At 36.1% G+C, this 14,749-nt stretch overlaps 1 protein-coding gene across 4 annotated transcripts; it reads right to left on the reverse strand.

Moving 5' to 3' along the window:
* Positions 1–38: 38 nt before the first annotated feature.
* LOC306884741 (mitogen-activated protein kinase 8B-like) lies at positions 39–10,529 on the reverse strand. Of its 4 annotated transcripts, none has more exons than XM_079440905.1 (12): positions 10,323–10,529; positions 8,569–8,737; positions 8,346–8,475; positions 8,190–8,248; positions 7,867–8,005; positions 6,366–6,531; positions 4,814–4,885; positions 4,400–4,582; positions 3,969–4,093; positions 3,206–3,269; positions 2,410–2,487; positions 39–2,293 (listed from the first exon to the last, which is right to left on the reverse strand). In XM_079440905.1, exons 2-12 carry the CDS (start codon positions 8,688–8,690, stop codon positions 2,148–2,150), a joined length of 1,284 nt encoding a protein of 427 aa, XP_079297031.1. In that variant the 5' UTR covers positions 8,691–8,737; positions 10,323–10,529; the 3' UTR covers positions 39–2,147. The 4 variants fall into 4 exon arrangements, with proteins under 4 accessions (XP_079297031.1, XP_079297033.1, XP_079297032.1 ...); XM_079440907.1 differs by having other exon boundaries at positions 39–2,298; positions 10,323–10,521; XM_079440906.1 differs by lacking the exon at positions 4,814–4,885 and adding an exon at positions 5,903–5,974 and having other exon boundaries at positions 10,323–10,521.
* Between the last annotated feature and the right edge of the window lie 4,220 nt (positions 10,530–14,749).

A 14,749-nucleotide genomic window follows, 5' to 3' on the forward strand; every position in this document is an offset into this window, starting at 1 on the left:
TCTTGGAGAGGGGACAATAAACAACACACACAAGCAAACCCATTTTCCAACTGTTTATTTCCATTTTTCCAGTTGTTATGATGTTAACAGTTGAATTTCAGTGCATTCTAATGAGGTGGTAATCTGCTAAACCTAATATAAAACAACTGCATCAGTTTGTGAAGTCTAATAAACCCAGCACCATGATCTTATAGTTCTTGTACAGTGTTTTGGACTTAAAATCAAATGCTAAGCAGTTCATGCAAGATGCCGCACATCGTTGAGATTGGGGATGAGAAACGTTTCCTCTCCATTTTTATTATTCTCTTTTCTTTTTCTCGAAACAGCAAAACAGAACCCTTCCAAAAATGTTCGCACTGATGTCGAGTCTGAAATAACACGGTTCATTGTTCAGCTTTGAGTTACTGCACATAAGCTGAGGGAAACAAAAAACTGTCTAGAATAAACAAAAACACACACTCGTTGAATTGTATACACATACATACAGACAGTACATTCTCACAGATTCAAACTATACAGACACTTGAACACTCCTATTTTTCTGAATAAATAAAATGAAATCATGGTTACAGTAATACTTGTAAAATGTGAGCTGTATGGCATCAAGTGTGAGGTAGTTCAGACTCGACCTTTAAACGGCTCTTGTGTTTCGTGCCTAAAAGCTTTTGCTCTTTGCAGTTACAGCAGGCTCGGGCTTCCCAGGCAAGTATGTAGGGCTTAATATCATTGCCACTGTTAAGAGCACTTAAAACAAAACAATATAAAGTAATAGCAAAATATTTCGTTTTTTACCCTGTGCACAGGTAAATAAATCCAATGGGCTGAACCCCACATGTCAAGAACATTCAGATTCCCACTTTCTACTCCACAACTTCAGGCCTATTCAACATTCTCTCACCTTCACATTCTAAAGCAAATGTAAAACAAACCCACTTCCCTGATATATCTTAAACTTCTTATCAAATAATGTGTAGAGCTCCACTGTATTCAATGTCACAAGTTACAAAGTACTTACATACAGTAGGTCAGTCCCCAATACAGTAGGTCCCGTTCATTTACAGCACATTACATGCCATTAAAGACCTTCCAACCTGACGGGAGAAACAAAACAACAAACAAACAAAAAAAAAAAAAAAAAACACTAAAAGTAAAACCAATCTTAGAGATCTGGTTCATTTCACTGTTGTACAAAAATAAATAAGTAGCTTAACAACTCTAATGGAATATGCTAGAAATGAACCAGTTTTGACTTTTTTTTCTTGGTGTTCCAAATAATAATTTTTAAAATGTGTGCTATACCAGTCATGAAACAAACCTTATTAGGGTTTGGAAAATATATTAGACAAAAACTGCAAAATGCAATGATACAATCACAGCTAATGATGCGCAATGCTTGTTTATAAGCAGATTTTGAAGGGGTAAAAATCTTTTTATAATTATAAAAAATAAAAAAGGTGCTGAAATCTTAGGTAACTAGGACTAGGACAAGAACTGGAACACCAGAGACATATGCACAAGCACGTCACATTTCACAGTCAATCAGCAGCAAAACTATTCATGATAAAAGAACAGCCTGGTAAAATAAATCAATGTACATATAAAAATATTTTTTTGATGTTGTGAGTTGTTATATCTAAATGAAACTGTACAAATTTTAAATAAAATGTGCTGCGCAAAAACATGACCCAGAAAATGCCACCTCAGTTGTCAAAATGTACTTAAATAGCTGATATTAATTTGTGCAATATGGTTATGTCCACTGTAAAATACTAATAGGGACTTGTTTCTAAAGACTTTCATATCCCAAGTGACCAAGAAAATTATACATTGACCAGGAAAAAGACTCAAAATAAATTAATTTGAGAAAATATACACAATTCAACCTTTACAGATTACCTTCCAAAATCACTCTACGACGACATGACAAAATACTCTAAATGTAGCTTATAAAAGAAGAGATTTGTTAAGGAGTCCACTATCATTGGCTGAGCCTGTTAGGGCTGTTGCTAAAAAGATAAAACTGTGTAGTCATTTACAGTATCTAGAGCGGAACTCAAAAAAGCCATACCCGACCCGAAATAAAGTATTAGACTGGCCTAAATCTGATACCATGCCACACACAGAGAAACTCCAGGGGAAGGTGACAGTCATCTGCAGCAGCTCAGGGGTCCCGCGGAGGCCTCCAGGCTGCTGTCTGTGTCTGAGGCCACAGTGGGCTCTGTGGACATGGACGAGACGTCATTGATGGAGGAAGAGGAGGAGGGCTGGGGTGAACCGTTGATCACTGCTGCACCTGTGCTATGTGAAACACAACAGTCAGTTAGATCACCCATGATGAGTCTATGCAAATGGATCAATTTTTTTTTTTACATAATCTGTATTAGACTAAGAGAAAATCGTCTTACTAACCTATAGGGGAAGGCTGACCTCGAATGACACCGTTTTTCACCCGTTCTTCCAAATCCAGGACTTCTTTATAGATCAGCTCTGAAGAAGACAAAGAAAACAAAGAAAGAACTATTAAAATATAACGCGAGAGAAAGAACACCAATTTTTTTATCTAAATAAGCCATTTAAGGAAACAAACATTTACTTTGTAAATGTATCTATTTAGCACAAAACCATAGGAATTTCATTTGAGTTTAAAAAATATAGAATAACTTGAAAACATGGTGACGAACACCAGAATTGAATTTACATGGATGAAAAAAAGAGATTGAAATGAAAACCCATTGTTTTGTTCTTCTCCAAATGAACGGATTCAGTAAAATAAATCGAAACACTCTTAGGAACTTGCAGCATTGGCACACTACATACAGTAGCTACTTGTTGGAAAAACTAGTTTGTCATTGGAAATTTGAAAACAGCTGAGCTACTGTCATGCAGCTGAAAAAAGTCAGTTGCATTGTTACTTAGATATTTACTGTCATACGCTGAACAGATGAACGAAGTCATGGAAACTGGCAAGGTTTAAGTTGACAGCACACGCTCCATGAGTTGAAAGAAATATCAATCTTTCTAATTTAAGAAACTGCCATCAGACATTTAAACATGCTGAGGAGCTTATTATCAATCAGGTGACCCCTGCAGACAAGATTTCGACCGCGTGTGCAGTGGGCAAATCATGTTCGTTCTCAGCCTCTGGCACTTTCCTTTTGCATCAGATTTCACTCTATGAACTTTAAAGTTAGAAAAACAAACCCACCTTTCCATTCCTCCACTGTGTGGTCCCTCTCATCGAGCTGTTTGTCTATGATTAGAGGAGGTGGCTGAAGAGAGAAAGATAAGCACACGTAATTATACTGGTGAGAAAAACAATCAATGTGTCGAATAGGAGCTTATAGGAACTTCATGTTTGTGTTGTGAGAACTATTACAACTGTTGAAAAGTATAAAGTCAGTAAGATATTTTTTGTTTTTGAAAGAAATTAATTTAATTCAGCAAGGACTTACACATTGATCAAAAGTGATCTTTAATAAATTATATTTATAATGTTACAAAATATATTTCAAATAAATGCAGTTCTTTTGAACTCAAAAAACCTTAATGTATCACAATTAAAAAAAAGCAGAATTTAAATGATTTCTGAAGTATCATGTGACACTGAAGACTGAAGTAATTACGTCTAAAAAATTTTGCTTCGCCATCATAGGAATACATTAGATTTTAAAATACAGTGAAACAGAAAACAGTTACTTTGATCAGATAAATGAGGCTTTGGTGAGTATAAGAGACCGCTTTCAAAAAAATAAAAATAAAACCTATTTTGCAAATGTATTGCTAGAAATACCAAGAAATTGTAACACTTGATAAAAAGGTTTCAAGATTGCAGCCCTTGGTTTGATGATTTGTGAAAACAAAATCCAACATTATTTTTGTAGATTATTCTCCAAAATTACAATGATCTTGCATGTGTACTCGACAGCAGTGGATTGGAAATTGGTGTGTATGAATGCGCATAAGCTCACCGCCTCCACTTCAGCTGGGTCGTACCACACATTAATGTAGGGGTGCTGCAGAGCTTCATCCACAGAGATTCGTTTGGATGCATCTATCACCAGCATTTTAGACAGCAGGTCCCGCGCCTGGCTTGCTGCATAACAAATCACATCCAGTACAGTTAATGGTACTTCAGTTGTTCTCAAGTGGCTTGACATGTCACCTCACCTCAACCATACAGCAGATTATTCAGGCCATTCACTGTGCATGCACTGGAAATTATTAGAATTTTGAATTAGGCTGTTTTTGTTCTGCAAATATGTGTGTCAGTTAAATGATGGATGAAATCTTTAATATTAACATTTTGACATGCACATTTGCAAGAAGCGATTGCACAGCTGTCTAATTAAGTAAAATGCTACAGAAATGATGTCACATTTAAATCTTCAAGCAGATGTACCTTTCAGTTTGTTGTGTTCTGAATCAGCAGGGAACAGGATGTCGGGAAAGAGCTTCTCAAAGCTGTATCCAGTGTACCGTGGCCTGTTCTCCACATAGGTCCGCACAGACTGGTTAAGTTTCATCATGAACTCCAGGGATGGAGTTCCCAGCTGCTCTATGACTTTGTTCCACTGATCAATATCTTCAGGCATTAGACGGTTAAGAAAAGTATAAACAGGCCTACTATATCTAAAATGATCATCTTGAAAGCTTTCCATAAATCTTGTATACTGAACCAATTCATTTTGATTGCTTATGCTAAGTCTATTTAGTCCTAAAAGCCATAGTGTACCATGGGAAACAAAGTATTGTGTTTAATAAAGAGAAGTGATGACCAGGGAATGGATGGCACATAATAGACTGGTAAGGATACGATCTGAACCTGGAAACAACACACTACCTCTGACAATTTCAGCCATGATACAGCCAACGGACCATACATCCACTGAAAAATGAAATGAAAGTGAAATTAGCATGCAACGCAGAGCTTAAAAAAAGGGAGGCAAAATGACAACAGACAAAATGACGATGAAATCAGATGGCAAGAAGAGTGATGTGCGTCATGCAGGATCTGCCATGTCTAGCATGACAAATCAATGAGGATGGAGCACAGACGTAACAGAATAATCATCGCAATACTATAAATAAACTGGAAACGAGTTTCACAGTGCATTACAGGCCTGACCATTTACACTCATGTTGTGACTCACGATGGAGACTCATTAACTGATTATGATGGAAGGAAAAAAACCCTGTACAGTAGATTTTTTACAGATGACATCAAAATCCTGATGTAGGCTTTTTGAGACGATGTGTTCTCAAACACCATCAGGCCATCCTTGACCTAAATGGTATACCTGAAAGATCCCAAATTTCTAATATACACTACCATTCAAACGTTTGGAATTCGAAAGATTTTTAAAATGTTTTTTTTTTTTTACAAGAGCAGAGAACAGAACAGAACAGCTAGAGTGGCTAGTACCAACATACAACTGAGTTTAGAGAATTTTTTTTATTTATTTTTTTTTTATTAAAAAATTATTTCTAGAATATGATTTAATATGAAACTAGAACAAGTACCAATGACAACTAATAAAAAACAGGTGTCAGTGTAAAAATACAAAACTAACCCTTCAAAATAGTGGTGTTCACCAATCTAATGCCAAAATTAGCCAGAAAGTCAACTGGAAAGTCAAAACCACCCCTCACAGAAATAAATAAGGGAGTGAAATGCAAAAAAAGAGCTATAACCAAAACAAAACCAACCAGCGTTTGATTAACATACGGCATGCATAACAAAGAACACAATATAAAATAATCTTTAATGCCAAACTAGCGAGGGACTATACAGTATTTCTAGCACATTATGTGCCCCATGAGTAAAATGCAGTTTGTCAAAATGACAACAGACAATTCTAGCGTCCATGATGCATTTTTTTTTACTTGTACGGCTCAAGGATACAGTCCCTCCCAGGAAATAGGATTTTGTGACGGACCATTTCTGCCAAAATGCAGCCCACAGACCAAATGTCCACTAAGCGCGTGCAGCAGAGGGAAAGAGAGAAAATAGTTAAGCAGGAAGTCAGGGGGTGTTAGTATTTTTGTACTGTTGCATAAGAGCTTGTTTTATTCATTATAGTTTGGGTAAGAAATGAATGAACACACCAAGCCATTGTCTACACATCACACACACTGAACAGGCTTTACATTTCATCAAAGTGAAAACAAAAAGACAGAATTCCCAACGAATCTTGGTGTTCTCAACACATTTTGGTGCTGAAACTGCAAAGCTATTAGTGCAAGGAAAGCATTAGAGAGGCCTATAAAAGCGTGAAATGAAACCCGCAACACGAGGATGATATTGGCAGTTAAGCATGCATAGGATGTGCCAACTAGGCATTCTGCAGCTTGTCAGCAGCACTGACCATTGGCTTGATATCCCATTCCCAGGATGACTTCAGGGGCTCTGTAGTAACGTGTCACCACATATGGTGTCATCAGCAGACCCGTAGCTGCTGTCCTGGCCAGACCGAAATCCAGGATCTTTAGGGTACAGTCTGACTTTACCACAATGTTGCTGGGTTTCAGATCCTAAAGAATCACAAGACAGTATATTAGTCAATTTGTAAATAAGAAAAATATAATGTAAAATATAATGGCAGTTCAAAAGTCTGAGACCTAAGAAAACTTAAAACCTGAGAAGAGAAAAAAGTTTTGGTATTTAAATTTTTTTAAATACAAATAATGAAAAAAAGTGTGACATACTGTTTAAATATTTGTTGTCAGTATAATTTTTTAATATTTTTTAAATAAGTCTTTTATGCTCAACAAGGCTGCATTTACTTGAATAAAAATACAGAAGCAGTAATATTGTGAAATATTATTACAATTCATAACACCCGTTTATAGTTTAATATATTTTAAAATGTAATTTATTCCTGATAACAAAGCTTAATGTTCAGCAGCCATTAGTCCAGTCTTCAGTGTCACATTCTTACATACAGATACAAGTTCAAAAGAACCATATTTATTTTAAATAGAAATTTGTGTCAGTTCAACTATCCACTCAAACGGTTATGCTTTTAGATGTGTGGCTGCAGCGAATTAACATTCAGGAAATATTTATGGGTGAATGTAAACGTGTGTCACTTTATATCAAAATCAATAATTGCAAATCAACTGGTTATAAATTTTGTGGGCTTTAGAAAGCGTTTTAGATGTAAGCGATATTATTCACTATTTTTGGTTTCACTTATGGTGCGATGTCTTACTGAAAACTGACCAAAAATACAGTATATTTCCAAGGGCTAAAGTGAATCAAAACAAATGAGCTGTATTCCACTCTCAACAAACAAGTCTTTCCACACGATTAACCTTGAAAAAGATGACTAATTTCCTTTCAGTGTTCATCTGTTTTCTCATCACTTATCGATAGATCTGTCAGAGTGAAACCATTTTTATTCATTTAACGCTTGATTATCCACGGCTGCAAATGAAATTTGCATATTAAATGTTTAAAGGTCACCATTCATGGGACATGACCTTGTGCAGTAACACGAGATTCATTGTATTACCATAAAGGTCTCCGGTCATATCTGCACAAAAGCAGCACACTGTATAAAAGACAGAGGTAAAGTCAAGGTGAAACGGGACTACGGGACAGCGATGTTTACTGAGGATCACTTGATCGCTTCCCTCCTGTCGCCTCTCAACACGTCCCTGCCTCAACAGCGCAATGCAGTCCACAGCAGCAGCTGCAGTCAGGCAGGCAGAGGTCTGGCTTTTTGTAATCAGCCCAGGGGATGAAACCCCTCCCCCCTCCCTCACCTTAAATGATTATTAAGCTTTTCGCTGTCAGTGCAACCTTGGCTGCGTACAGCAGTGTTTTTGTTTAGGCAGACAGGCTTTAGGCTAAAGAGCACAGACCCTGTGGATGATCCCCGCCGAGTGGAGGTGTTTTATTCCGCACAGCATCTGGTACAGCAGATAGGACAGCCGCTCGTGGTCCAGCTCCATCTGAATGACTTGGCAGAGGTTGGCATCCATCAGCTCCATTACTAGGTAACTGTCGTTGGGGAAGGGGCGGGAAGGGGAGGGACAAAAAAAGAGGGTGTGATGGGGGGGTAAGAGAGAGCAGAGAAGAAGGGGAGGGGTGTGTGTGGATGTGAGAGAAAGGGGAGAGAGCATTAGGGGGTATCAGCTGGGGTCTGGCATTTTTGTTGCTGTGTAAATACACAACATATACTCACACATCTTGGAATTCTTCTAATGTTTTTTGTGGTGTAAAAACATTTAAAAGGCCTATTATCTGGAAATGAAAAAGCATATATATTAGATGGCTTATGCTCTGCTGGATTTCTCATTGCATGCAACATGTTACGAGCCATTTTGGGGTCATGACTTACATTTTTATGGTTGACGCACTTCATGAGCACCAGCTCTCTGTATGCGCGTTTGGCATGAGTCTGATTCTGAAAAGGCCGGCTGAGTTTCTTTATAGCCACGTTTCGCTCAAGGTTGTGGTCATATGCTGAGCTAAAAGAGAAAAGGATGCATGAAGCAGATGAAAAGATGCAGCGATTGTGTAACGTCCTTGATTTGAGGTGGAATATGAGCTCTAGAACATACCAGACTATTCCCTGAGCACCCGAGCCAATGGGTCTTAGATTCTGATACCGCTTCAACACTGTGAATGTTGAATCTCCCACATCTACGCTGTAGAATTCTTTTTCTCGCTTATTTTTGTTCATGGTGAAGCCGAAGTGTGAGCATCCGAATGAGGCAGACTTTTACAAACCTAGACCATAAAAACAAAACAAAATCCACTATAATACTGCAACTATTGTGATATCTTCATCACTATAACATGATTTTCCTGTAGCATCGTTTTTTTCTTGGCACAGCAGAATAAACTGAAAGGACAGCATTGAGTGGTCCCAAACCTCTTTTTGGCTCTGGGCTTTATCTCTGTGCCATCAAAAAGAAAATAACTAGAGCATACAGCTGTTAGAAACACACGCACACATAAAAAGGGGACTCATATGCCACAAAAGAGTAGGGTAGTTTCCTAATAGCTCTAAACCCGAGTTAAAACAGCAGGAATAACAGCATGACCCAGTTCCACAGACAAATGCTTCCGCATATTTAGGCGTTTCCACAAATGCCATAATATCAGGGATATTTTTTTCCTGACACGTCGTAATTAAAAGTAACACAATTCACTGTGATGAAAGGAAGTAGCACTGAATGTGTCCAAATACGAAAGCATGAATAAATTGCATTTTGGATCCATAGCAACAGAGAGAGACTTTTGTCAAGACTTCATTCTAGACTAGCTTTGATTTGTAGTTACAATTAAGCAAGAAAAAATATAAATAAATAAATTACCAACCACTTTTTGACATACAGGCCAATATAAATACTTACACAATCAGGCACGCACTCAAACAAACCAGTTAATCAAGTTAAACAATTTCTCATTTTAATCAGAGCCAAATATTAGACTTACAGGTTAATAACACCGACTCACAGCTACTAACATTCTCAAAGAAAATAATTTCCACCACAAGTATTATTATAATAAGAGATAAGAACAGATAAGAGAAATGAACAGAAACCACATTCGAGTAATTAAATTATTTATAAAATACAGTATTCAGGACAGCTTCACTAATAAAAGGTGAAAATGAATCACAGTGACTACTGGCTAAAAAAAAAAAACACTTTCTAGTTAAATATCTAATTTCTAGTTAGCTTGATATCTAGGCTATATACAGACTAAACAATGGAACAAATCCTGATTAAGACAAACTTTTATGGTTTGACATGTCACTAAACATAGGGCTCATAGTTTCTTTTAGTTTAATTAATAACTATAACAATTTACTCATCAAACATATATAATGGACAAATTGTGTCAAGCTGAAATTGTGTCAGCCTGTTGGCAATTTAAAAGTGACATTTACATTTTTGTATAATATATGTATCCTGATTTATATGACAGCCCAGGCCTGTAAGATACAATATATAAACAAGAAACAAAGTATAGTTTTTTTGTCAAGTCTTTGACAGTGATCAGTACACATGCTACAGCCATAAGTACTTCAGCCTTTCTTATGTTACATTCCTGGTTCAATACTATCCAGAAAAGACACACAGTATAGTTACAGCAGCTTGACAAATAGCATTGTAAGCGATCTCATGTAACCCACGGAGCCCGGCTCATTTATTAGCCGCTATGTTAAAAAGCCTCATCATTCAAAATAGCGACATTATTGTATTACTGTTTCAAATAAAAGAAAATGAGCTGTGATGTATACACGTACCCTCCCCCACGGCGAAACAATGCCACACATTACAACCACCTTAAAACGCTCACTTACCTGCTACGATTAAAATATAAGCACTCCCTGTATCCTAAATGCCACTTAAATACCCGGACTCTTCAAAAATGATGTGGTGAAGGCTCTGTCGATTATTGATGGCGCTTATTCGGCTGCTGGTTTCGAAAACATGACCTCCGTGTATTGAAAGTGCTTTCTTCCTGGCAGCAGGCCTCGCGTGCACTGCGACATGCGCTCTACGTCACCAAACACACACGCGCTTCCGTGCCATCATCACGCCGGTCTATTCATAGATACAGCATTCTATCTGTCTGTCTGTTTATCTGCCTGTCTATCTGTCTGTCTGTTTATCTGCCTGTCTGTCTGTCTGTGTATCTGTCTGTCTGTCTATCTGTCTGTCTGTGTATCTGCCTGTCTATCTGTCTGTCTGTTTATCTGCCTGTCTGTCTGTCTGTGTATCTGTCTGTCTGTCTATCTGTCTGTCTGTGTATCTGTCTGTCTGTCTGTCTGTCTATTTATCTGTCTGTCTGTTTCTGTGAATCTACATGTCAAAATAGCCTAATATTAATCAAAATTAGCCTATGTTGTGCATCCTTATAAGGATACAGTATTTAGCCCTCTCAGATAGATACTTTAATTCATAGAATATAAAAAAACATTTAAAAATACACATTTAAAACTGTTCATCTAAACAAAGAGTAAATTAATCATAAATCCTTTTAACATTTCTTGCATGAATATTGCTATATCAATCTGTTTCTCAAAAAAAAAAAAGAATTGTCCACAGTTGTGGCACCTAATAAAGTTTTTTCAAAAGTTAATGTTTTTGTTTACCAAGGAGACAACAGTGGCAGTGATGAGCTTGAGATGAAATAGACAGGTAAATAGCAATTGATTTAATATAAATTTTTTTCGGTGTAATTTTCCAATCAAGCTGTAAAAGTATGCACATTTTTTTTTAAATATTTGTGTATTTTAGAGATACATATGCTAGCTAGAGCTTTAGCAAGACAAAAGAGTCAGCAGCCATTTTATTCAAAAAAATGTTTTAAAATGTCATTTTCACTACAGAATCAATACAGGACTTGAAATGTGATGAAAAACAATCAGAATACTTCTGTGCATGCATTATAATGGATGCCTAAACAAGGACAAGGACAAATAAAATGCTATTTAAATATATAGGCCTAAAAAAAAGGACCACAGATTCACTTTCAGAAAAAAAAGGTACAAAACTGTGGTGGTACCCTCCTGATATGCGCTCTTCAGGTACTAATTTGGGGGTAAACAAGGTACAAATATGTACCTTTTAGCTTTTGTACCTTTGGGTACCATCCCAGTGACAGTTTTCTAACTTTGTTTTTAGAGTGTTGAATAAAAAAAAAGGTCCAGAAGACTTCCTCATCCTCTTTTATCAGTGCTCATTTAATCCAATTGAGCTCTTAGCTGTGGTCTAAGAATAGTTGTTCAATTTGCAAAAATGTTTCGAGGTCCCACAGACATCAGATGCTTCTTAGTGTTTAGATGTGAGTAGTTTATCAGCAAACGCATTTTCATATGGTTGTACAGTACTACAGTATACTAAATTGGAGATTGTGCATAGCTGAGTAACATGAGGCACTTGGTAACAGAAGGGAAACGAAACATGTAGTGATCCACAGGATTAAAGTGTGTGTGCCGGGACTGAAGGCATCAGTGGGAGATCAGGACCTTAAGACATCGAATGCTAGAAGGTAAAAACTATTCATATTTAGTTCATATTTCACGTTTAGTAGTTATAATTTGTACGAGTTTGTGAATCTTTCTTCATGTAAAATTCAGAAAGTTGTACGTTCTAAGATTAACAACATAGTCCGTTTGTAATTAATTAATGCTGCTGCCATTACTTGGTCAGCTATATTGGTTAATGCTATTAAAATGCTACAGTGCTGAGTTGTGATTAGTTTATGTATATCACATAATTTTTTATTTGGACAGGGAAAGCCTAGATCCTCTCAATCAGTAGAGAATACAAAATAAAAATTACTTTTATTTTCTTGATATTTTTAGTTTCGATTTAACCAGTGTTTATGTGGCCCTGTTAGTATTTGTACACAAAGGCTACGCTGTTTGTCAGAATATTCTAGGATTTGATTATTGAAGGAATGCAGTGAGTTTAGTCTCATTTCTTTCTCTTAGTCCATGAGAAAATGCATGTCTTCCTACATACTAATGGTCTGATAGAGCTCAAGCTTATTTACATTTTTATTTAAATTTTAGAGGCACATATATATGTATATAGTAATGTTGATTTAAGTGTTTTTAGCATTTGTGTGCTTAAAATTAAGGATTTTATTTCTGACAGGCCACAAAAAGAAACTCAAGGCTTCTTGTAACCTGTTTACACATCTGTAGGTCCTGCTTAACCTTCTTTGGAGTTCAAGCTCATTATTACATTGGTACATTTTTGTGTGTGTATGTGTCCAGCCCAAACATTTGTTGTTCTGACTGATCTGACATACTGAGGCAGAGAACCATTCATAATTTTCTTATATTTTTAGATTATTACCGTATTTTAGTATGTCCTTTTTTACAAAGGTGTTGAGTCAGCCTATTAACACCCAGGTTGTGTAATTAACTAGACGTTGTAATCTCCCTGTATTTGCAACCAGATTGATCTAGTTTAATATAAGCCTCAAGACAACCAAACAACAACAGACTGAACGTAAGGTTTTAAAATACATTACAGTCATTATTATTTAAATGCATAATTAATATAATTAATATATTTTTAATCTAAATGTTTTAATATAAATAACATTTTTAATTTTACTTGTAATGTATTTTTGACAGCTTTTATAGTTCTGAAAAGTCATATACAAGATGTCTTATTTCTGAAGTAGCTCTTCAGATTATACAAAATATACTGCTAAATATCTGTGAACGGTTACAGAGGCAATGCTATAACAGTAATTACAGCAATATCCTCATTATTTATGAGAGCTGTTATATAGCATTTACTTTATTATTATTTTTACATTTTAGTAAATTCCTGAAAGAGAAATCTGAAAATATTTTTGCTCCCTAAGCCATTAATTGCACAGTAGTATTTTACCTTGACATACTGAAATGTATGTAAGAATGTGGTTGGGGAAGAAAAAAAAGAAGAGTCATGACTGTTAAGTCTTAATGGCTGATGTTGGTGACATCTCTTGGCACATTTACTTGAGCAGTCACCAGGAGTACCTTGGCAGTATCCAGGTCCAGGACATCAGATTATGTCCCACACATCACATGCCAGATTACTGTAATCCTTAACTTTCTTTATATTCAGTGCATTTGCTTGTTGTTACCTTTCTTTGAAATTTGAATCAAAATGTTCTATTAACAGCATCTGACAATGTTACTTGTGATGTGATTAAGAGTGAAAATGTGTAGAATAAGATTTGATTTGATTCATTTGGGAATTGACTGGATAAAAATAATGTGCACTAATGAATCATGATCCACATGCTTTTAGAAAGTCAATACTGTTTTAATGTTATGTGGACTTTGACCAGCCACACATCACTTCTTGTATACATCACAGTAAGAGGAAAACCATAAATACCAGCTAAATTAATAAAAAAGACACTATTATATTGGTTTATTAAATTGCATTGCTCATAAATACCAAAGAATGTGTTTATAGTAAGTAAGCTACTATAGTATGTAAGTTCATTTCTGCTCTTGCAAGCAATTTAGATTTATGAACGTCTACATCAAAAAGAGTGGTACCAAAGGAACATTCTTTTGTTAAGTCCATATTATTAATAAATGTGAAATGTCTCCCTCTGGGGTCCTTCTTGAGTAGTTACAGTTAAACAGTCCAGAATACACACAGTTGTTCCAAATGGCTTTTGCACATTTTTTGAAACAGTCTTAACATTCTCTAAACTGTGAGTGCAATTGTCACAACTGTTTCCTGGAACATTAGAACTCTACTGCATGTCAAACCATTTACTTCATGCCCGCACTGTAAAAGACTCAAGGAAACGATCTCTATTGTTCAGGGGAAATAAAGATTTAGATATGGAAATAGAAAAGTGGCTGAAATATTTTCAAATCTTTTCATAATTTGTGTATTAATGCAGAAACTTTGGGAAGGCATCAGATTCACTGATAGTAAAACACAAATGTAGTAAATTATAATCAGTCTGTTTGCAGTTTGCTTCTCTCCGAAAATGATCTGAAAATGGAAGAAATTTGGAAGAAATGTATTTGTATGTGTCCTCTGAAGTACAATCCAATCACCAGTGATTATGCAAAACAATTGGCACATTCTTGCCTAAGCTTATTCCTTTGATAGCTGGAAATGAAGTCAGCAAAAGACAAAAATAGATCATTGTAGACAGATTTAGAGTTACACATCACACAATATAAATAATGTATGTTACACAATATTGTTATGAAACATTGGTGATGGATGGGCTCAGAGTCCCTGCTGC

Source organism: Barbus barbus (genome assembly GCF_936440315.1).
Source record: "Barbus barbus genome assembly, chromosome: 18".
NCBI lineage: Eukaryota > Metazoa > Chordata > Actinopteri > Cypriniformes > Cyprinidae > Barbus > Barbus barbus.

What these genes read in the sequence shown, in the direction of transcription:
- LOC306884741 (XM_079440905.1), bottom strand. Translation starts at nt 8,690, where the DNA reads ATGAACAAAAATAAGCGAGAAAAAGAATTCTACAGCGTAGATGTGGGA. An exon ending in AGAACACAACAAACTGAAAG is followed by an intron (nt 4,094 to 4,399) that starts GTACATCTGCTT and finishes TTTGTTATGCAG; the next exon opens with CAAGCCAGGCGCGGGACCTG. An exon ending in CACAGTGGAGGAATGGAAAG is followed by an intron (nt 2,488 to 3,205) that starts GTGGGTTTGTTT and finishes TGTCTTCTTCAG; the next exon opens with AGCTGATCTATAAAGAAGTC.